This window comes from Rhipicephalus microplus, chromosome 7 (genome assembly GCF_043290135.1).
Source record: "Rhipicephalus microplus isolate Deutch F79 chromosome 7, USDA_Rmic, whole genome shotgun sequence".
Classification (NCBI taxonomy): Eukaryota; Metazoa; Arthropoda; class Arachnida; order Ixodida; family Ixodidae; genus Rhipicephalus; species Rhipicephalus microplus.
Genome location: NC_134706.1, coordinates 131,505,890 through 131,529,960, shown reverse-complemented (window position 1 = coordinate 131,529,960; position 24,071 = coordinate 131,505,890). Strand labels below are relative to the sequence as shown.

Here is a 24,071-nt window from a genome sequence, read left to right as displayed (position 1 = left end):
GCCCTTAGGTATACACTTCTTTCCCTTATTTCATTGAACGAGGGTCTCGTACTGGCAGACTTGGTGTGTTTAGGTTGTATAAGAGGGACAATTAATCAGCTGCCCGCTCATAATAAGTTCACGTGCTACGTGACGCCAAACATGCGCATAAGAGTGTTTTCACACTCGTTGTTTGGCTTATAGATGGCGCTGACTGTCGCTCCTACTTCTAAATTCACAGATAAACCCAAAAAAAGTGGATAGACGGAGTGCCGCTGTAATAGCTCAGTGGTTAGAGCATCGAACGCGTAATTCGAAGGTCGTAGGTTCGATTCCTGCTTACAGTTGGTAATTTTTTCATCCACTTTTCTTTCTTCTTATTTACATTCCATTAATGTTAATAACTTCCCCTGTACATTCCTTGGCATTACTGTCTGTTATATCTCATTATTATTGTGTTAAAAACACGGAAAACGAGCCCTTAGGTATACACTTCTTTCCCTTATTTCATTGAACGAGGGTCTCGTACTGGCAGACTTGGTGTGTTTAGGTTGTATAAGAGGGACAATTAATCAGCTGCCCGCTCATAATAAGTTCACGTGCTACGTGACGCCAAACATGCGCATAAGAGTGTTTTCACACTCGTTGTTTGGCTTATAGATGGCGCTGACTGTCGCTCCTACTTCTAAATTCACAGATAAACCCAAAAAAAGTGGATGGAGGGAGTGCCGCTGTAATAGCTCAGTGGTTAGAGCATCGAACGCGTAATTCGAAGGTCGTAGGTTCGATTCCTGCTTACAGTTAATAATTTTTTCATCCACTTTTCTTTCTTCTTATTTACATTGCATGAATGTTAATAACTTCCCCTGTACATTCCTTGGCATTACTGTCTGTTATATCTCATTATTATTGTGTTAAAAACACGGAAAACGAGCCCTTAGGTATACACTTCTTTCCCTTATTTCATTGAACGAGGGTCTCGTACTGGCAGACTTGGTGTGTTTAGGTTGTATAAGAGGGACAATTAATCAGCTGCCCGCTCATAATAAGTTCACGTGCTACGTGACGCCAAACATGCGCATAAGAGTGTTTTCACACTCGTTGTTTGGCTTATAGATGGCGCTGACTGTCGCTCCTACTTCTAAATTCACAGATAAACCCAAAAAAAGTGGATGGAGGGAGTGCCGCTGTAATAGCTCAGTGGTTAGAGCATCGAACGCGTAATTCGAAGGTCGTAGGTTCGATTCCTGCTTACAGTTAATAATTTTTTCATCCACTTTTCTTTCTTCTTATTTACATTGCATGAATGTTAATAACTTCCCCTGTACATTCCTTGGCATTACTGTCTGTTATATCTCATTATTATTGTGTTAAAAACACGGAAAACGAGCCCTTAGGTATACACTTCTTTCCCTTATTTCATTGAACGAGGGTCTCGTACTGGCAGACTTGGTGTGTTTAGGTTGTATAAGAGGGACAATTAATCAGCTGCCCGCTCATAATAAGTTCACGTGCTACGTGACGCCAAACATGCGCATAAGAGTGTTTTCACACTCGTTGTTTGGCTTATAGATGGCGCTGACTGTCGCTCCTACTTCTAAATTCACAGATAAACCCAAAAAAAGTGGATGGAGGGAGTGCCGCTGTAATAGCTCAGTGGTTAGAGCATCGAACGCGTAATTCGAAGGTCGTAGGTTCGATTCCTGCTTACAGTTGGTAATTTTTTCATCCACTTTTCTTTCTTCTTATTTACATGCCATTAATGTTAATAGCTTCCCCTGTACATTCCTTGGCATTACTGTCTGTTATATCTCATTATTATTGTGTTAAAAACACGGAAAACGAGCCCTTAGGTATACACTTCTTTCCCTTATTTCATTGAACGAGGGTCTCGTACTGGCAGACTTGGTGTGTTTAGGTTGTATAAGAGGGACAATTAATCAGCTGCCCGCTCATAATAAGTTCACGTGCTACGTGACGCCAAACATGCGCATAAGAGTGTTTTCACACTCGTTGTTTGGCTTATAGATGGCGCTGACTGTCGCTCCTACTTCTAAATTCACAGATAAACCCAAAAAAAGTGGATGGAGGGAGTGCCGCTGTAATAGATCAGTGGTTAGAGCATCGAACGCGTAATTCGAAGGTCGTAGGTTCGATTCCTGCTTACAGTTGGTAATTTTTTCATCCACTTTTCTTTCTTCTTATTTACATTCCATTAATGTTAATAACTTCCCCTGTACATTCCTTGGCATTACTGTCTGTTATATCTCATTATTATTGTGTTAAAAACACGGAAAACGAGCCCTTAGGTATACACTTCTTTCCCTTATTTCATTGAACGAGGGTCTCGTACTGGCAGACTTGGTGTGTTTAGGTTGTATAAGAGGGACAATTAATCAGCTGCCCGCTCATAATAAGTTCACGTGCTACGTGACGCCAAACATGCGCATAAGAGTGTTTTCACACTCGTTGTTTGGCTTATAGATGGCGCTGACTGTCGCTCCTACTTCTAAATTCACAGATAAATCCAAAAAAAGTGGATGGAGGGAGTGCCGCTGTAATAGCTCAGTGGTTAGAGCATCGAACGCGTAATTCGAAGGTCGTAGGTTCGATTCCTGCTTACAGTTGGTAATTTTTTCATCCACTTTTCTTTCTTCTTATTTACATTCCATTAATGTTAATAACTTCCCCTGTACATTCCTTGGCATTACTGTCTGTTATATCTCATTATTATTGTGTTAAAAACACGGAAAACGAGCCCTTAGTATACACTTCTTTCCCTTATTTCATTGAACGAGGGTCTCGTACTGGCAGACTTGGTGTGTTTAGGTTGTATAAGAGGGACAATTAATCAGCTGCCCGCTCATAATAAGTTCACGTGCTACGTGACGCCAAACATGCGCATAAGAGTGTTTTCACACTCGTTGTTTGGCTTATAGATGGCGCTGACTGTCGCTCCTACTTCTAAATTCACAGATAAACCCAAAAAAAGTGGATGGAGGGAGTGCCGCGGTAATAGCTCAGTGGTTAGAGCATCGAACGCGTAATTCGAAGGTCGTAGGTTCGATTCCTGCTTACAGTTGGTAATTTTTTCATCCACTTTTCTTTCTTCTTATTTACATTCCATTAATGTTAATAACTTCCCCTGTACATTCCTTGGCATTACTGTCTGTTATATCTCATTATTATTGTGTTAAAAACACGGAAAACGAGCCCTTAGGTATACACTTCTTTCCCTTATTTCATTGAATGAGGGTCTCGTACTGGCAGACTTGGTGTGTTTAGGTTGTATAAGAGGGACAATTAATCAGCTGCCCGCTCATAATAAGTTCACGTGCTACGTGACGCCAAACATGCGCACAAGAGTGTTTTCACACTCGTTGTTTGGCTTATAGATGGCGCTGACTGTCGCTCCTACTTCTAAATTCACAGATAAACCCAAAAAAAGTGGATGGAGGGAGTGCCGCTGTAAAAGCTCAGTGGTTAGAGCATCGAACGCGTAATTCGAAGGTCGTAGGTTCGATTCCTGCTTACAGTTGGTAATTTTTTCATCCACTTTTCTTTCTTCTTATTTACATTCCATTAATGTTAATAACTTCCCCTGTACATTCCTTGGCATATATATATATATATATATATAAATATATATATATATATATATATATATATATATATATATATATATATATATATATATATATATATATATATATATATATATATATATATTGTAGAGAAGAAGCCAAACACTGAAGTGGGTTGAACTCTCAAGTTCTTTCTAGTGGGTCTACCCAAAAAGAACGCCGTTCGCGCAGAGAGTCCATGCTTGGCCGTTACTGTCGCCATTGTGTATACTCGCTGTGCGCCGGCTAATGAACGCCAGAACAAGTTGGTGGAGGTGCGGGGATTCACGATTAGCTACTGCCGGCCATCGGCGTCGTAATTTCATCGGTGTAGGAGGCCGTCACGAATGGCAAAATGGTGAGCTCGACGACGCAAGGCACGCGTTGATGGCGTTGCGGAGGGATCAGAGAGAAAGTCGATTATTTGGGCGATCCAATTATTCTTTCGCTGTTCGGTAGCGATGATGTCAACATCAATGGCAGAAACAGCAACCGAGGATACTGAGCACAGCACGTCAGCTTCAGGCAGAGGGGAGCGCGAGAGGGCGTCGGCGTCAGCATGCTGGCGTACGTTGCGGTAGAGCACTTGAATGTCGTAGTCTTGTAAGCGAAGAGACCAACGGGCGAGGCGGCCTGAGGGATCCTTCAACGATGACAGCCAGCATAGTGCATGATGGTCGGTGATGACATCAAATGGGTGACCATACAAATAAGGTCGAAACTTTGTAAGGACCCAGACGATCGCCAGGCACTCTGATCCATCTGCTACGCCATCTACGCGTGCCTTGCGTCGTCAAGCTCACCATTATGTATATATATATATATATATATATATATATATATATATATATAGGTCGAGCTCACCTATATATATTGTAAAGAAGAGGAAGTACTCCGGCGCAGAGGCAGCAGCATCGAGTGTGCAGGAGCGGCTCGAGCTCGAAAATTGCGGCTGGTGCATCGCCTTCCAAGCCTTTCAAGCATCAACCTGTCTGCTTAATAAATCTCTTTTATAATTGGAGGAGGTGCTGGGTATCGATCCCAGTACCTCTCGCCCTACCTCTTTTATAATATATATATATATATATATATATATATATATATATATATATATATATATATATATATATATATTCAACTAGATCCTCCGTGAGCGGTCAAAACGTGGTTTATTTCGACGTTTCAGCCTAGAGTCTGGCCTTCATCCTGATGAAGGCCAGACTAGGCCGAATCGTCGCAATAAACCACGTTGTGACCGCTCACGGAGGATCTACTTGACTAAATGCAACGCTACGGCCACTCAACCACCATGCCTGCCTATATATATATATATATATATATATATATATATATATATATATATATATATATTCACTCACTAATCTGTTGTTTACCAATGGGTTCTTTGTTTAAACATTCTTATCTAAATAACCCGGCGGATAAAGCAATTCCATCTCACAAATCAATGAGGCACCGTCCGTATCATGGCCGATCCCCCCTGGTGGGTTGCGCCAGGACTCTGAGGACCGACCGACTAACCGACCAAGCAAGCAAGCAAGCATGCAAGAACGCACGCACGCAACCAACCAACCAACCAACCAACCAACCAACCAACCAACCAACCAACCAACCAACCAACCAACCAACCAACCAACCAACCAACCAACCAACCAACCAACCGACCAGCCGACCAACTAACCAACCTTATTGTCTTCTTGTCTTTGTTGGGCTCCCTAATTTGTCTTCTTGTCTTTGTTGGGCTTCCTAAATTTGTCGCAATAATTATTTTGTATAGGGAAGTGCGCCTGCCTTCTCCTCGTGCTAGGTTCCAAACACTAGCAGTTCGGACCTTCCTGAAAATATATGCATCCCCACAGGGGAGGTTGCAATATGTTTTCTTTAGTGAGCCGAAGTCCTTTTTAACCAACAGTGGTCTAGACTGAAGGTTCCACAAGTCATCATCGTACAGATGCTCTTGGAAACATTACTGCTTAACCTTCGTGAAGTACGGGTACTAAGAACACCTATTCAAACAATGAAAATAGAATTTTACAATATATTTCCTAATAATTGAAAAATCTTCCCAGTAGATACCCAATGCCATATTGAAAGGCCACCTGGCCAGATTAGACATAAAGATTGTAATAGCAACTGATGCTTCAATTCACGAAGAGGAGGCAGAAGTAGAAATTGCATCTTCAGTGTTGGAGTGGTCGTTTTCCATTCGATTACCCAATTTTACATGTATATATAAGGCGGAAGTGCTTGCGATACTCTAAGCATTACGAAAATTACCCCAATCAATAACAGATGGGATTATTCTTTCAGACTGCCTGTCTGTGTGCAGTTCATAACTGTGCCTAATATGTCCAATGCTTTAAAGGTATTTTAGGACTTTGCCCCAAGACATTTCCGCCTTATTCGCTCGGTGTGGATACCAGGGCATAAAGGTTTAACCCTCAATAAAATTTCAGGTGCACTTGCAGTGGCCGCACATAATTATTCCATAATTTCTGTATTACCGACGCTAGCATTTATCGCCATGGCACGCTTTGAAAAATTTGTCATGTCAGATCAGTTCGAAAAATCTCGCTTGGCAAAATTTGATTCTTCTCATCTTAAGCACCCCTAGAAAAAAAGATGGTACTCCTCTAGCATTGTTGAGATGTCAATTACGAGACTGCAATGCTGAGTCCCCCCTCCCTGAATATTGTCTACACAGGTCTGGTCTGGCACAGTCTCCCCTATCGCTCCACTGCAATGAGAGTGAATACCTTCATCAGTTTTGCTTAAAATGCAGGTTATATACAAACACAAACGAGAGTTAGAAGAACCTCTCCATGGGTTCGCTCTAAAGTTATCCCTTTAGGTGGTCCTTTCTTTTGGAGCAAGTGAAAAGAGATTTAGAGGAACGTTTGCGAGGCCGTATGCAATTTTCTAAAGGCAGCAAAACTAATTGGATGTTAAGCTGATGCATAAATTCACTTTATTTAAACCATAGGAGCTTGTTCGTTTTTTATTACCTCTATTTATTCCATTTCTAATCTATTGTTTACCAATGGGTTGTTTGTTTAAACATACTTATCTAAATAATTCGGCTGGTAAAACAATATCATCTCACAAATGAGGCACCGTCCGTTTCATGGCCGATCCCCCATGGTGGGTTGTGCCAGGACTCTGAGGACCGACGGACCGACCAACCAGCTGACCGAAATTTCTAGGTAAACTATCTCAAGAAAGACTGTCGTCCTTAAAAACAAGCGATTATACGTACAAAAGAGATATTCGTTTATGCCCAATGTTTCAGCCATGGCACGGCCATAGTCAGAAAAGAAAAAACAACAATTACCTATGCAGGCGGAAAGAGTAGACTTCTTTTGGTAGAGCCCTTAGATTCGGCCCCGTTGCCTTGCGCCACCAAATCGCACAATCAGAATGTAGATTAGCAAATACGTCATCAGTTCTCAAAACAACATTAACAAAATGAATTTATTCGAGCATCGAGTAACAAGATCGCTGTAAGATACTGAAAGTGATCACATAACTGGCGTAGTTCAAACATTTAAAGCAAGGTATGGGCCGCAGAGTAACAGGCGGCGTCTTGATCAGCGTCGGCTTGGAGAGCATACAGGATCACTTTTTTTTATAGTGTTTTTCACTGGGAGATTCAGAGCGACCGCCGAAATCCCGGAGCGAGCACTCGGATCGCACGAAGCCACCTCTGCCAGTGAAACACGAGAATGCTCCGTGAGAGGTGCCCCGGAAGTTGATTATGCATACGTCACGCAAACTGGTTCCGGAAACAGTTTATTTTTCCGCTCTCTTCGTTTCCTTGGCAACTTTGGCCGCCACTGCAGGGCGCGCATTTCGACCACGCAGTTAAAGCTTTGTAGAACACTTTAACGCAGTCGCGAACAGCAGTTGTGTAGCAAGTATGGACGAGCACGCGGAATTGACACCGGCTGTGCGTCGGCTGTTGCTGGGCGTTTTCAGAAACAGCGGCAACGATCTGAACGGTAAGTGCGACGTACTTGACGCTGATAATAAACTCTGCACGGAATGCTAACTTTGATAGCTCCGCATGAAGACTGGTCAGATAATTGTAAAGCATGCGGGTACACGTGGTAACGGCCGCAATCGGCGCTCGCAAAAATACGGCATGTTGTGAGCAGGCTTTTTTTTTTTAATCAGAGCAGTTGCTTACCCAACACCTTACAGTCCTACTATTTAGAATATCACAAGCGCCGGAATTTTCGCAGCGCTCACCAAGCTGCTGTATTACCTTTAATAAAAATGCATGGCGATCTCTGTATTCGCGCATGAATACATGCATGAAAAATTTACTAGAGAAGTAACGTTTTCTTGGTGATTCTTGACCTCTACTCTTTTGGTGTTAACCCGCAAATGTCTTTTCTTTTTCTCTATTTGAAGGTGCTACACAGTGTGACGCCACCGACGCTTTGTCACATACACAGGGCGCATTTTTAGGAAATGGTAAATTGGTCTACATGTGTCTCTGTAGAACTAGTTTTGTATACAGTCGTCTATATATGTAGAGGACAATGCCTTGACGAGCAACGTGTAAGGACTACTTGAAGAAAATTGTGTACCTGCTTAAAATTAACACATATTAACATACTACAATGCTTTTCAATTATCAAACACAGATTCTGCAGCGTCTACTGGTGCGTCACCAAGTCGGGCTTGTCAGCCAGGGACTCCTGCACGTGGTAAGCATGCATACACAAACATGCTAGTGGCATTAGGATGAAGATAGGTCCAGCAGATTGCAAACCCTCTCAAAAAAACCACGAATTACGCAAAACCATTTAATGGCTTCTTGCTCACGCTTCTCAATATTGGGTGCTTAAATAATAAAATTGAATTCAACGAATAGTCAGCTGCACGAAGAGGCCCCATATTTATTATGCAGTGTTTTCAAATTTACTCTCTAAGAAAATTATGCTGTGAATAAGTTATGTATAGTAATATTATGAATTTGCATGATTGTCTGTTCTGATATGCAAAGCGATCCCCACAGCACCCAATATTTGCTGTGCCAAAACAGTGTGACAGTACTAATGCTTTACAGTAAGTGTTCTATGGCTCAGAGAGCATATAGCTTCGTGCCCTGTATCAAAAAAGTCTATTAATGCCAGTTTATATGTATTTTATGTGTGTATAATGCATATTTCAGCTGCAGGGTGTGAGTGGACGAGTGGCGAGACGAAGCTGCTGCTGGACCTCTACGCCTCATATTTCCCTCAAGTTGGCCCTCTGAAAAAATTTCGCAACAAAAAGGCCATGTTTGAAAAAATTGCAACAGACATTAATAATAAACTGGGTGTAATGAGAACTGGTGAGCAGTGCTGCTCTCGGTACAAAACCGTACTGAAAAGAAAAAATGTGGCAGCTGGGAAAAATAATACGTCTGGCTGTTCCCCACAAGAAGTCCCCTACGAGGCCGAGCTTGAAAAAATCAAGTGGCTGGACGACAGCTTGGAACCAGAAGTGGTACGCGACGCAAGTGGAGTGGTATCAAAAAAGACATGTCCACAGTCATCCACCGAGTCTGTTCCACTTGCTGGTTCAAGCTCGTCAACGTCACACTCTCCATCCAGCTCCGTTGGGCAGGACGACACTCCTGATTCAAAAAGAAAACGCCCGAATTCAGCACGCGAGCTCCACCTGCAAACCTTCTTTGAAAAAATGAAGGAGTTAGATGAACGGCGAGCAGAGCGAAAGGCTGAAAGAGACAGCAAGAGGGAAGAGCGACGACTTGCTAAAACACAGCGACGAGAAGAAATGCACAAAGAAAAGATGAATCTTCTCCGTGAAATTTTCAACTTGAAGAAAAATGAATAAAATGTGAAAAGCATGTTTATTGTAAGCATTGTACACATGTGCACGTTGGCAGGCGCATTGATAACAGATTGACAATGTTTGTTGTTGAGGTGAAATAAGGGTTCCAGGGCCCTTTTACAAGACAAAGTTGCAATGATCATTATAATTTCACGCCGTTTTGATGGTAAGAAAAGCTGAACAAAGACTAAGAAATGCAGAACGTTTGTCCATGCAAATTTTCATCAGGCAAATGAAATGTTAATGCACAAGCAATAACCAAATTGCATGACAAAGAAGCCATTTCTCACAGCAGCAGTCACCATGCCTAAAGGACCCCTGACAAATTTTTGTTTTGACTTGAATGCTTTAATTAAGAGCATTGTGTCCGGTAGTCCCCAAACTTTGATCATAAATATTGCAATGTACTGTGTAATTAATGCAAGAATGGCTCCTTGTGACTAATTTTGGCATCACTGTAAAACTACTACTGGAATCACAAAAAATTACACAGCGAACAATCTCAGGAGTCATAAGACTATGTAGACTCGGGCTTTTGTGACGTTCAGAGCGCACTTTTTGAATTTGGGCACCATGCGTGGGAAACAATGAGTCGGGATGGGTGTTCATTACGAATATTCCTCGAAGCGACAGGTTTAACTGACAAGCATAGTGCCCCAACTGCAAGACAAACAACACAAACATTTCAAGCTCGTAATTTTGGTGACATTGTTCCATTAACACAAATGCTCCTCAGTGTAGCCTGCACTAGCTTGGACTTATGCCAATGTCACTACATGTTTCTCAGAATGTTTGTGGTGGCTGACGAGAGCTGGAGCCCAGCTATGTTTGGCCGGTTGACTTTGTCACTTTCTCGTGTCTCACCAGCACGAAGAGTGCAGTTACTATCAATATCACCAGCTATCTTCAGCTGCAGTAGCCATACCGACCAACACGCTGCGGCGTTAGCACTAGTCAGCAATAAGCATGCTGATGGCTTCGCATAGGAAACAATTACACTGATCCAGTCAGATTCCTGCAAACATCTTGGGTTGACTCACGCTATGTGGAAGCTGCTACGTGTCACAAAGCTAAGAAACAAAAAAATCAGGCTGCGCCCTAGCAAGATGAGTCACTACAACACAGTGCGGCATGCATTTTAGCTGGTTAGTACAGTGTTTCCTGTAGAAAACAGTGCTAAAGGATGGGACAAAGCAGGGACACAACCATGGCAGAGACACAACCATGGCACTGACTAACAGCCAAATGTGTCTTATTCTTCCAGTCTAGGTATATACACTCCACCACTAATCTGAAGGGTGAGAAAAAGCAAAAAAAAGACACACACAAATGTTGGCTGACTCAGGAGGAAAGAAATGCTCAATAAGACAGGAGAGGTAACTCCTTCAGAGAGAGGGAAATATAAGGGAAACTGATGCATGTTTCGCCGCCGTTGTAAATGATACGCTTCAGAAATGAGGGGCATGCATTTATCATGATTCTATTTTTTTTTGTTTCCTTGAGATTGTGGTAAAGTATATATACGCGGATTAGAAGAATAAAACGAATTTGCTTGTTAGTCAGCGCCGTAGTTTGTGTCCTTGCTTCGTCCCGTCTTTTAGTGTTATTTTCTGCTAGAAATCTCTACAACACGAAACAAAATTTACAACACCTTAACGTTTCTTGTTTTGTGTACACGTAGGCAGTTCTAACTTTAAATCAAATGCGCATCGCTTGCATTAAGCGCTCACGCTTCTCCTCGCCTTGGCGACGCAGTGCATCTTCAGTTGATGCAAGCGGGCCATTGTTGGGGGGAACATCATCCGGTTGTGCCTCCCATTCCCACGGTGCATGTTCATCATCGATGTACGGCGGCACATCCACATCACCACAATTAATGCACATATTGTGCAAAACACAACAAGCTATAATGAACTTGTTCATTTTGTCTACAAACAGAAAGTCCAGGTGCAGCAGCTGGCGGAACCTGGCCTTGAGGTCTCCAAAGGCATTCTCAATCTTCACTCTCGTTGCCGAAAAGTGATAATTGAAGGCGCGCTGCCTCGCGTCAAGGTGACCATAATTCCTGAATGGGGTTATGAGGTAATCTCGAAGCGGGTAGGCAGCGTCCCCGAGAACGTGGTACTTCCCGGAACAGCACACATGCGGCAACTTTGAAGAAAGCCTCGATGTCCTGAAGATTCTCGAATCGTGAATCTTGCTGGGGTGTCCAGTAGTCACATCGAGAAACTTCTTTTTGTGATCACACAGAGCTTGCAGTGTCAGTGACGGATAACTGTGCCTGTTCACATAGGTTGAACGCACTTTTTTTGCAGGGCAGCGGATGCTTATGTAGGATCCGTCAATGCAACCGATCGTGTTGGGCACTCCTGACACCTGTGACAGTGAGAGAAAAAGAACACACCTGTAGTGAGCTTCTTGAAGTAAATAATCTTAACACTTGATGCAGTAGTTTTGTTGGTCTTAGCGGAGTTAACTTTAGGTGACACAAGTCTTTTACATGCCAGAACTATGGAATCATTGTACGGAACACCACAGCAAAAGGCATTAGAAATTTTAAGTGCCAGGGGTCCCTTTCAGGGTGTCTACCAATTTCATATTTCTAAATTCCTTGAATTTCCCAGGTTTTCCATCATGATTCAAAGCAAATTCCATGACTGCCACGTTTGCATGGAAAACACTGTACACTGCAAACAAACCCGAGTAGAAAAAAAAAACCGGGCGCTCTATAAAGGTAAACATAATTACCAGACGCACTCAAAATGTTCTCAGGGCATGCGACAATTGTGAAAAAACATGTAAATCTGGCCAAAATAAAACCCCTGAGCTAGGCAGTGAGCAAGTCAGCTGTTTGATGTTCCGAAGAACCAGGAAGAAAACACACAAGTTAAGAGTAACCGCAGATGAAGTTTGAAGGTGTCTGCGATCGTTTGACATCGCAGTCAAAGCTGGTGAGAAACTTAGAAGTGGTGCCATTTGGTGGCATTCGTGTAAAATGAAAACACAGGAGCCTGGCCGGTTCTGCCACTGGAGTATAATCTATTTTACTATAATGGCTGTAGCCCACGCCGGTTAGGATGTGGATTGGATTTAATTAGATCGACCTGAACTACTGTATTTACTGACTCACCTATTTATATGTAGATTAGATTAGAACTGATTCGACCTAGATTGATGTATTTACTATTGATTTGCGCCGCCGCCTAATTTGCACACCTCTGAAGTATACTTTTCAACAAAAAAAGTAAATAACTACTACTCGCATATTCTATGTATCTTGCCTTGACAACGAGTAACGACAACGTTGCAAGAACATAGCCATACTGCAAAATGTTTTTTTTTTTACGACAAGCACATGCATTTATCTGGGCTGTCATACTTGAAGTGAAATGAAAGCTGGGGTCAACGTTTAAAGTGCTGACATTTGAATATGTGGTGGTGAGAATGAATTTGTCAAGGTGGAACAGTTTCCTTGATTCTATAGATGAATCATGAATGTCCGCATGTTACCTTGATTTACGTACTCTGCTGTAGACGTGACACTGAAAAATAATTGCAGATTTATTTACACAATCTCACAAAACTGAAATGAAAAATTTAGCTGAAGTTACCCAAGTTCTACCCTTGAAACACGAGCTACCAGCATAAGTGTGTAGCTGAAGACGTTTGGTGTTGCACCACCAATAATAATAATAATAATAATAATAATAATAATAATAATAATAATAATAATATTATTATTATTATTATTATTATTATTATTATTATTATTATTATTATTATTATTATTATTATTATTATTATTATTATTATTATTATTATTATTATTAAAAGACATGAGTAGCCCAGCAAGCTTCAGCTGATAGCAGTTCTAGCCTAGAAAAACCAGACGGCCTTCAAGCCGGGCCGAAATCGTGGCATAGACAAAACATGCATAAATCTACAGACGTGAGTCAGATATGCCGTGTGATATGTAGAAGCAACAGGCACCAAAAGAGTGGATATACCAACATGGATGTTAAAGAATGCTTTAGCCAATGTGAAGGACAAGTTGCCGAGCAGAAATTTCCTTAGTCTAGTTTATGCCATAGGCTGACATAATTGTGACCAGTACATCGGTGAAACTGGTAAAAGTTAAACAACACAAATATGATACCACAAAACGAGGCGTGGCCTCGACTGCCCTCCCTGAACACACGGAATCACAGACCACCAAATAGACTTGTAAAACTCTCGAATCCAGATACAGACAACTGTACATACGCTGCACAGGAGTGATGGGAGGCTTCTGACAATGTACTCTCTCTGCTTACGTCACGTATTTAGGCGTACTGAAGTACACTGTGCCTTTTTCATGACTTTTAAACAAGGCTCTCTCCCATATGAGGTACTGAAATGTCAGTAAACTTTGTGTTCTATGGGTCCCTTTCGCGTTTACACTCAGAAGCAAGAGTTATGCACTGTCCTTTTTTTTTTCACACACCTTCCAGCAGCCCACTGTAGTTGCAGCTGAGAGACTTTTTAAGCTTTGATGAATGGCGATGCTTATTTTTGTGACGGTCCCACAGAACTGCTGTCAGTTTTCATGACCTGGCCTGGTTTTTTTGAAATTCCCTGACTTTTCCACGTTGGCAGACACCCTGCTTTTATGTGCACTGTAAATGAACAATACATGTTTCACTAGCATTTCTCATTTGATAGTGAGACTGCTTGACAATAACCCCATCTTTCAAGCGCAACTTAGTACCACATCCCCTGTGCCCCAACGGCAGCTTAACCTGCTACAATCAATGTATTATGTGACTATTCTCTAAAGTAAGCTTCAATTAGACAACTCATTTGTTGTGTTTGCCATGGAACAGTGAAATACCTAAAATTCTTACTTGTTCGAAGTCCGCTGACAGCTGATCAAGATCTCCTGGAAATGATATTACCTCTTCGGCTATATCAAGGAAATATTCGAGCGTGCGCTCCACGACTCTAAATGCTGTCGCAGTTGCCATGCCAAAGCGTCCAGCAACGTCCCTCAGGCACGCCTTGTTTGCAGCAAACCTGACACAGCAAACACACATTATGGAAGAAAGTGATCAAGTAAAGCCTGCTTTGTGAAATAAAGGCATGAAATATTTGCATCAAAATTAGCAGCCGTAAGAAAAGTAGAAGCTCTTAACACTGTTCTCTCTGGCTGTGCAGTTGCAAGCGGTCATATTTCATTGGTTTCCATTGCATCACACTTAGCAACTTTCAAGGACAAAAAGCACAAGCGGCGTAGCCACGGGAAGGCTACTAGGGAGATTTAACGCCGCCGAAATTGTTAAATTTCACATGTGTATATTCTCTACACACGCGCACATAAACACACGAACAAAAATTTATAATGGTTGGACTCCCCGTCAAAATTCTGCGCACGCAACGAAAAAACGTACTTCTACGCCGAAGCACTTGAAAGCATTAAGATTATACACACTGGTAGGCATGACTTTTAAAACAGCGTGCAGACTTACCACAGAAAGACCAGAATGTGCTCTTCCGCGGTTTTCGAGGGGGACCCACCACGATCACTGCATGGGTAGTGACGCGAGCCTTCAAAACCACGGATCAACGTTTCCGCGACACGCCTCGACACCCTGAAGTCTTGACGGAACTGCAGAGAAGGAAATGATAAAAAGATGAAATTAGGTTCATGTAGTATTATGAAAAGAGGGAGCTCCGCGCTTACCTGCTCGTCTGTGTACAGCCGCGCAACGTTCTCGATGAACCCCAAAATTTTGGGACGTTCGCGGTGGGACTCCGAAAAAGTTTCCCGAAAGAAGGCTTCGCATAGCGCTTGTCTTTCCTCGAAGTCTTCGTCGTCTGAGCTGGACGAGCTGCTGCTTGAAGTGCTTTCGTCGCTAGACAGAAGTTCCGCCAAGGCAGCGAACGCAGCCATTTTGCAAAACTCAGCAACGTACAACGACGGAAGTGACGTATGCTGCTCGTCGTGTTTCCGCCCGAATCTGCGACTTGTCGGCGGAGCAGTGCGAGCAATCCGCCTCGGAGCGAGCTGCTCTGAAACTACCAGTGAAAAGCGCGGATCCACTCTGAATCTACCAGTGAAATGCGGTTTCGTCGCCACGGAGCAAAAAAACCTGCTCCGAATCTACCAGTGAAAAACAGCATTAGAGTGGAGACATCTCACAAAGTGCTCTAAAACGCAGCCAAAATCAGCGGACAATCAGGCACGCTCTTACCAGCTTCCGTTAAATATTGTAGTAAGAAACCGAAACTGAAAGTGCGAACAAAAGTATAGGCGCAAATGAAGATAGAGGAAGACGAAAGTGCGTGTGTGGTGCGTGGTGGCGCCGCTCGTGAGCGGGCACGTGAAAGAGATTCTTCGGAACGTTGAAGAAGAAAGTCGGACCGAAGCAGTCGGGCAGCAGTGGCAGTCTAAAGAATCTAAAGGTATTGACTTGCATTAACCATGGCTTCTTGGCCAATACCCCTTAGTGGGTGAGAGCCACAAAAGAAAGGAACAAGCAAGCAAGCAAGCAAGGCAGAACGAGGGATGTAGCGGCTACCGGCCCGTTACGGCGCGCTACCTGTCACGACTGGACTACAGACGAGCTCGGGCGACGAGCTACGCCAGGCGACGATGGTGCTCGTGGTCACGGTCGAGACCTGCTGGCGAGTAGGCGTCTACGTGGGTTGCCGAGTCAGGGAAGCTGAAGCGTGCTGGGCCGATCTATCGGGTGTTCTCAAGCATGGCCGAGCACGGATCTGACCAGCCACTGCACAGCGAGCAGCTGTCCCAGCGATGGCCATGGTGCGACAGCAACTTCGGGACCTTCCCGATTCCAGGAGACGCGGCGACACATCGGACCATCTTGACGACAGTGGCGTGAGTGGTTGACGTCGAGTGGTGCGCGAACTAGATTCGTTGTGTCAGGGGTACGTGAACCGTGACTACGTGTTTGAAACCTGTAGAGCGAACTGGACGGGCACGAGGTAGGAGTGCATGTATGCAGTTTAACTTATGCATTAAATTATGTCCAGCTTGTATAAACGTCCTGTCTTTGTCTATGCTCTATTTCTTGTCGGTTGAGCGCCTGGGCTCACACGAACCTCTCACAATTGGCGAGCTTGCCAGGATCGGCTAACAACATCTGTAGCCAACGCTCGAACACAGGGCTGAGACATGCACAACGACAGCATTGTCAGTATTGGGAAAGAGTTAGGACTAAAAGATGCTGAACTGAGGGCATGGGTGGAGCAAGAGCGTATAAGATTAAGCGATGAGCGCGCTGAAAAACAAAATGCTCCAAAAGAGTAAATGGCACTGAAGCAGCAGCTGATAGAACAGGAGCGCGCTGCCGCTCGCGAGAAAGCGGAGCAGCAACAGCAGCTGCTAGAACAAGAAATGAAGATTCTCGAACTGAAGCTTCAGTTTCAAGAGAGTGCCGCTTTCCGCAGGCCGCCGGCAATGCTGCGAGCACGAATGCGTCCGTTGCATCAAACGTGCGGAGTCCCCCCAAACTCATACTTCCGTTCAATGACAAGAGGGACGACTTAGACGCGTACCTACAATGCTTCGAACGTGTCGCCACCTGTCAGGAATGGCCGCGCGAGAAATGGGCACTTTCAATAAGCCTTTGTATAATAGGAGAAGCTTTTAGTGTAATCAAATGCATGAACCCGACCACAGCCTTAGACTACGACACGCTCAAAAGGGCACTCCTCCAATGGTTCCTGTACACGGCAGTCGGGTACCGGGAGAAATTCCATTATGCAAGGCCCGAAGATAGAAAAACTGCCAAGCAGCACGCTTCGAGGCTCTCGGGGTACTTCGATCATTGGTTGGAGCCCGCGGAGGTGCAGAAAAGTTTTAATAGACTCAGAGAACTAACGATTGCTGAGCAATTTGTCGAGGGCTGTTCCCCAGCATTAAGGGTTTTCCTGAAGAAGAGAAATTGCCAAACCATACAGAAACTCTTTCAGGCAGCCGACAATTTCGTCGAGGCCCGAACTGTGCTGAACTTTGGTCGAGAGCAACTTGAGAAGGAAGCGACCCAAGGGCCCAGCTTGAGAGCGGATCAAACAAAGAAAACACATCGAGGAGACATTCGCTGTTTTTTATGCGACAAAGAAGGAGCATAGGGCAGCCGAATGTTGGTCTCGCACGAAAGAGAATTACAGAGACCAAGGTCGAACAGGCGAAAAGTTGCCTCCTAACAGGGACAAGTTATCCCCCGGAGGAGAGGGCAAGAGAGGGGACTCGTGTGCGGTCTCAGTAGATAAAGCAGAAGTCACGAGGAATCGCGACGGTCTTGTCGTCTTACAGGAAGGAGAGACAATCCCAATCGTGAATGCGACGGTCAGTGGAGGAGTTACTGCTGGTGGGCCTCGAGACATGCCAGTGACGAAAGGGCTCTTGAATAGGCATGAAGTTACAGTGCTACGAGACACATTCTGTAACACTGTTGTAGTGCGACAGGCGCCGGTAGCTAAGGAAAAAATTTGCGAGACCTATAGTCCGGTATTTCTCCGCGATCGCACAGTACGATATTCACCAGAAGCTGTGGTCTTCTTGGAGACATCGTTTTTTAATGGTAAAGTTCGAGCAAAGTGCGTGCAAGACCCCTTGTACGATGTAGTCTCAGGAAACATCAGAGGAGCCCCATTACTGGACACATTGAGCACGAGAGACAACAAGACGGGCAATTCCAGTCGATGCGTGGACATCGAAGAAACAACGCCGAAGAAGTCAAAAGGTCGTCAGGGAAAGCGAGGACATCAGATCACCGTGAGTGAAACCGCCTAACAACCCCGTGCACCAAGGACCGGGCCCAGTGACAGCAGCGCTCTTGTAGCATACAGCGACACCCAGATGGCATGCGCGATGCTATGGCAAACAAGGGCACGTCCGGATGGGTCTTCACTGCTTTCGGCATCGCCATGGTGGAAATCGCTACCAGGTGGGACGTGTTTCCACAGTACAGTCACCCCACAAGATGACATGTGGTCGTCTCATGACCCAACACCCAGGGTACCACTATGCCGATGAGCCAGGCAGCATGCCTACTTCAAGCGACGCAGAAGCAGCTGGTGCATTCGAAATCGGCTGGGGCTTCTTACGCTCTATAGCAATGGCATGAGGATCCTCTGCGACGCAGTGCAGCAGTCATCATCGTCGCCTTTGCCATTGATGCGACCACCGTCTTTCCAGTGTCAGTATCGACGACACCGGAGCAAGACGTACCAGTGACGTGACAATACTTATTGACACTGACTAGAAATATGGTGCGGTGTCGCTACTGTGACGAGACTCCTGTGTTTTGAATCTTGCGTTGTGGTGCTGAGTGTCGGCGCGTGCTTTATTGTTAGAGCGAGTAGTATGAGGGCACCTGGTTGTGACGCATACACGGTACGCAGATGCGTGGTAGCACGTGTCACTGCCGACCGTGTTCAAACGTGAAAGAAGTGCATCAACCTCCTAGGATAGTGTGTGGAGCAAGTGTCGTGCAGTGTTTCGTCACACATGCTTGCAGTGCTGATATTTCTGCATGTGCCTGTGACTGGTCCTGTTATTGCTCTGCTTCGTTGTGTCGCGTCAACACTAAAGCTTTCTACGGCACAACGTACTGAAAGTTGGGGGGGGGGGGGGGGGAGTGTGGTAAGAAACCGAAACTGAATGTGCGAACAAAAGTATTGACGCAAATGAAGATAGAGGAAGACGAAAGTGCACATTTGGTGCGTGGCGGCGCCACTCGTGAGCGGGCGCGTGAGAGATTCTTCGGAACATTGAAGAAGAAAGTCGGATCGAAGCAGTCGGGCAGCAGTGGCAGAACGAGGGTTGTGGTGGCTACCGGCCCGTTACGGCGCGCAATTTGTGACGACTGAACTGCAGACAACCTCGGGCGACGAGCAACGCCAGGCGACGACGGTGCTCGTGGTCACGGTCGAGACCTTCTGGCGAGTCGGCGTCTACGGGGGTGGCCGAGTCAGGGAAGCTGAGGCGTGCTGGGCCGATCTATCGGGTGATCTCTGGCGTGGCCGAGCATGGATCCGCCTAGCCACCGCACAGCAAGCAGCTGTCCCAGCGACGGCTGTGGTGCAACGGCAACTCCGGGACCTTCCCAAATCCAGGAAACGCGGCGATACGTTGGACCATCTCGACAATAGTGGCGTGAGTGGTTGACGTCGAGTGGTTCGCGAACTAGATTCGCTGTGTCAGGGCCGAGTGAATCGTGACTACGTGTTTTAAACCTGTAGAGTGAACTAGAATGGCATGAGTAAGGAGTGCATGTATGCAGTTTTAGTTCATGTATGTACTTATGTCCAACTTGTACAAACGTCTTGTTTTTTTCTATGCCCTATTCCTTATCGGTTGAGTGCCTGGGCCCGCACAAATTTCTCACAATATATAATTCTTTGTGCGCCACTATTTTACCCCGGTCCGTATCACAAAGCTCTCAGAAGCTAACACAAGGCTTCGTTGCTGGGTACCAAATCTAAATTTCTATACACAGGTCTGCTCAGGCACCTTCGCCACTGTGCGCGTTCTGTGATGAACGTGAAACAATGGATCATTTTTTTTACTTGCAGGTGGTTTAACACAATATGGAAAACCCTTTTAGAAATACTTTTACCTGGTATTGTTATGGATTTATTTTTACCTGTCATTTTTTCTTTTAAAGCTTGAGAGAGAGAAACGAGAAAAAAGGAAGGCAGGGAGTTTAACCAGATGCTAGTATTTGGTATGCTACCCTACACTGGGGTTGGGGAATAGGGGGTGGAAAGAGAAAGAGAGTGTTAAAAATAAATTAAAAAAAACACTGACACACACGCACACACAAACTCGGTCCACTCAGGGGCGTTCCGACAGGCCAGTAGTTCGCAAAAAGCCCAGTAGTGCTTGCACGGCATTATTCTGTGACGATGAGTAATGACGATGGCGCAGTATACTTTCTTCTAACAGTGGCTGGTCATCTAACCTGTTTAGTGTATTAGAAAGGTGTTGTCTTTCTAGGTTGTATTTCGGGCAGTCACACAGATATGTCGAATGGTTTCTTCATCTCCTCAGTGCGCACAGTCGCCGGTGTCGGCCATCCCTATGCGGAACGCGTACGCACGGTTAAACGCGACTCCCAACCATAGTCTGCACAGAGCAGTAGCATCACCTCGTCGAATTTTCGTTGGAAGCTGTAAGCTTAACGTTGGATCAAGGGATCGTAATATTGCATGCGTGAACAGAGGCTCATTCCAAAGAGCCATGGAGCGTTGGCGAGCAAGCATGCGGAGCCTCCTAGCAGCGTCCATCCTTGAGAGAGGTATTGACTGGTTGCTGTCTTCTGTATGGACTGAACGGGCAGCTTGATCAGCTCGTTCGTTACCGATAATTCCACAGTGGCTTGGCAACCACTGAATATAACCTGGTGCCCTTTCTCTGCTGTATGGTGTAGCAATTCTGCTGTTTCAAATACCAACTGCTCGTGTGAACCACAGCGTAGATTTGACAGAAGTGACGGCAGTGCCGCCTTGCGGTCGCAGAAAATCGTCCACCATTGCGTGCTTTGGTCGGTAATGAAACGCAGCGCTGCGCGAAGCGCTGCAAGCTCTGCTGCCGTTGTTGTGGTCCTGAATTTGTGGTCCTGAATTTGATGAGCTGTTCTGAATTTGATGGTTGTGGCGTGCTTTAGAATAATGACCGCCGCAGTTCATTTAGAATAATGACACGCAGAAATTTCCGAGATCGACAATATGGTATATTTGGACCGTTAATTGACACTCTGCAATTCGACATGGGTTTGCGCGTAAATGCCAGAAGAGCGCACTTTCCGGAGGAAATTTTCATGTCTCGATTGCGGAGATACAAAGCAGTTGCAGTAGCAGCTCTTTGTATTCTCGCTCGTAACTGCAGGCGAGTTACCGCAGATGTCGAGATGCAGATGTCATCTGCGTATGTTGATAGATAAATATTGTTTGGTAGGTGCGTATGGAGAGCGATTAGCGTTATATTCAATAGCACGGGTTTCAGTACATCACCCTGAGGGACGCCACGGCAACTGAAATGTGCAGACGTGTTCCCGGCCTCCGTACCCGCGAAAATAGATCGCATTTGGAGATAACTGCGTATCCACCTAAACATTCGGCCACCCACTCCAATCTCTTCTAGTGCGGTAAGGACGGCTTCATGTGTAACGTTATCATAGGTTCCTTTGACGTCAAGGAACAGAGGCGCAAAGACGCTTATGGACTTTCTCGTGTTCAACGTACGTGATTAGGTCGATGACGCTATCGATTGATGATCGACCACGTTGAAAGCCAGCCATGACATTCGGGTAGATCTCATGATACTCCAAGGACTACTCGAGTCGGCCGAGAATCATTCTCTCCATCAGTTTACCCATGCTACTAGCCAATGTGATCGGGAGATAGGAGGAGAGTTCCAATGGTGATCTACCTGGTTTTAGCAGTGGTACCAGACGACTAGTTTTCCAACTTAAGAGAACAGTGCCCTCTAGGCAACAATCATTATGTAGCTGAAGTAGAGCTATTCTCGCGCGCTCACCCAGATGACACAGGGCTCTGTAGGAGATTCCGTCTGGTCCTGGATCAGAGGTACGTTTGCACGAAGCGAGTGCTGCCTTGAGCTCCTGAATTGTGAACGAGAAGTCCATACAGGAATCACGTGGTGACGGACAACTGCTCGGAAGTGGTGAGCTGCTAAGTGCTGTAGCTTGCCCTGATTATCTGGCACAGAACTCTTCCGCAACGTCCACATCTGGTTGATTTTGGTAAAAGGCTAAGGCCTTGAATGGTGACTTCTGAATGGGGTATGACCGCAAACCTCTTACCATCCTCATTATCTGCGATAAAGGCTTACGAGGGTCGAGTGACTCGCAGAAAGTAATCCAACGTTGGAATTCTAGCTTGTCCACCGACGTCTGATCTTCTTCTGCATACGTCTAGCAGTCCGTAAATCTTCTATGCCCTTCGTGCGCCGGTACCTTCTTTCAGCTCGTCGTCGCAAGGCTTGAAGCCGCTCCAGCTCTATGTCGATGTCCATGATTCTTACAGGGCATGGGATCGTACACGCAGTCTCTTTTACAGTGCTTTTGATGGCCTCTGGTAATTCGGATATGTGTTCTTGGAATTGGCCTTCCATACGAGACTGAATTTTTTTCCAGTCCACTCTTTTAACCATGTCGCGCAGGAGGCGACAATCCTCTGATCTTGACGTATGTTGGAATGTGATCACTCCCATGCGTTTCTATATCCGTAAACCTTTCAGTATGTTTCACTAGGCTTCGCGAAACAAAAGCCAAGTCGAGACAGCTACTGTATGTGGAGCCACGTAAAAATGTAACTCTGCCATCGTTCAGTAGCCAAAGTTTGTTGTCGGAGGCAAAAGACACCAAGTTTTTGCTCTTCATGTTGGTATTCTGGCTTCCCCATAATGTATGATGAGCGATGAAATCCTAGCACACGGGTCAGGAGTTAACGCTATGATGTCTCGTAGTTTTTTTGATCGAACCGGCTTGATGGTGATAGGTATGCTCCAGCCACAGTGATGTTGAGCCTCCTCTTTTTCACTCTTAAGCATACGTATTGGTTTCCGTCATGAGGTGGTACAGGTTGAAGGATTTAAGTGAGGTCTCAGCGAATGAACACCAGAACCTTGCTGCTTTCAGTAACAGTAGGTGACATAAATGGTTAGTATCCCGAGAGCCGTATTGCACTCAATTAGTTCGGCTCACAGATGACGATTACGGGAAACTTATTTACGTGCACAAATCGACGAAATTCAGCAATGCGCGAGCTCTCTCACCTGGAATTCCACTGCAGTATTGCTGCTTTACGCCCCTCATCCCTGAAAGACAATGATGGGTTAGCCATGGTCTACCTTAGGGCTGCTAGCACTGGACTAAGCGCGTCCAGTACTTGAAGGGCGATTTTGGGTGACGGTGTATTCATGTCGCTTAACAACACGCGAATGGTGTCCACTAATAATCTTAGCATCACCATCACGCAATGATCTGGCTTCCCGGCCATTGCAGCATCTTGTGCTTGTTCTTGAGGCGGCTTCTTTTGAGGCTCAACAGGTCGTGTAGGCGGCTTCTGTTGAGGCTCAACAGATCGTCTAGGCTGAAGGGGTGGCCTTTCCTTTGGTGAGAGAGATTTCCAAGCATCTTTTCTTTCAGCGCACATGTTTGCCATGCTAGGAGCCGCGCCTGTCGATTTCACTTGAGTTTTTGACTTTCTCGTTAGATTTTGCACTGTCCTTCGTGAGGACCTTCGACGATGACGGCACCTTTGCCTTACTTTTTGCGCAACTTCTCTGTGAGTCGAGTTGTAATAAAATATTTTCATTATTACCTCTACGTTTTCAATTCCTGCTTTTACGTATTCTTGTAGTTTTGTAAAATGTTGTTCTGGTAAATTAACTTTTTCGATTTGACTATTTATTGTTCTGTGTTGAATGCACTTTTTATTTTTGTTCGCACTTGTAGCTTTTGCTGCTGTGACTTACCTTTTATGTACCCCATTAACGATAGGAGGTCCCCCTGACAGTTCCTTACTTTGGGACCTCCTGACGCTGTATATATTATGTGAGCTCATTTTTTTTTT

The 24,071-nt window shown here is 45.0% G+C and overlaps 2 protein-coding genes across 3 annotated transcripts; one reads left to right on the top strand and one right to left on the bottom strand.

The window, feature by feature from the left end:
• The first annotated feature begins 7,261 nt into the window (after positions 1-7,261).
• On the top strand, positions 7,262-9,480 carry LOC119182201 (uncharacterized). Its single transcript, XM_075869735.1, has 4 exons — positions 7,262-7,618; positions 8,034-8,096; positions 8,270-8,332; positions 8,800-9,480. Exons 1-4 carry the CDS (start codon positions 7,537-7,539, stop codon positions 9,465-9,467), a joined length of 876 nt encoding a protein of 291 aa, XP_075725850.1. The 5' UTR covers positions 7,262-7,536; the 3' UTR covers positions 9,468-9,480.
• On the bottom strand, positions 9,465-15,630 carry LOC119174402 (putative nuclease HARBI1). 2 transcript variants are annotated; one of them, XM_075869734.1, is made up of 4 exons: positions 15,184-15,630; positions 14,969-15,108; positions 14,348-14,516; positions 9,465-11,840 (listed from the first exon to the last, which is right to left on the bottom strand). In XM_075869734.1, the coding sequence occupies exons 1-4, from the start codon at positions 15,391-15,393 to the stop codon at positions 11,163-11,165; spliced, it is 1,197 nt and encodes a 398-aa protein (XP_075725849.1). In that variant the 5' UTR covers positions 15,394-15,630; the 3' UTR covers positions 9,465-11,162. The 2 variants fall into 2 exon arrangements, with proteins under 2 accessions (XP_075725849.1, XP_075725848.1); XM_075869733.1 differs by having other exon boundaries at positions 14,969-15,630.
• Positions 15,631-24,071: the final 8,441 nt, after the last annotated feature.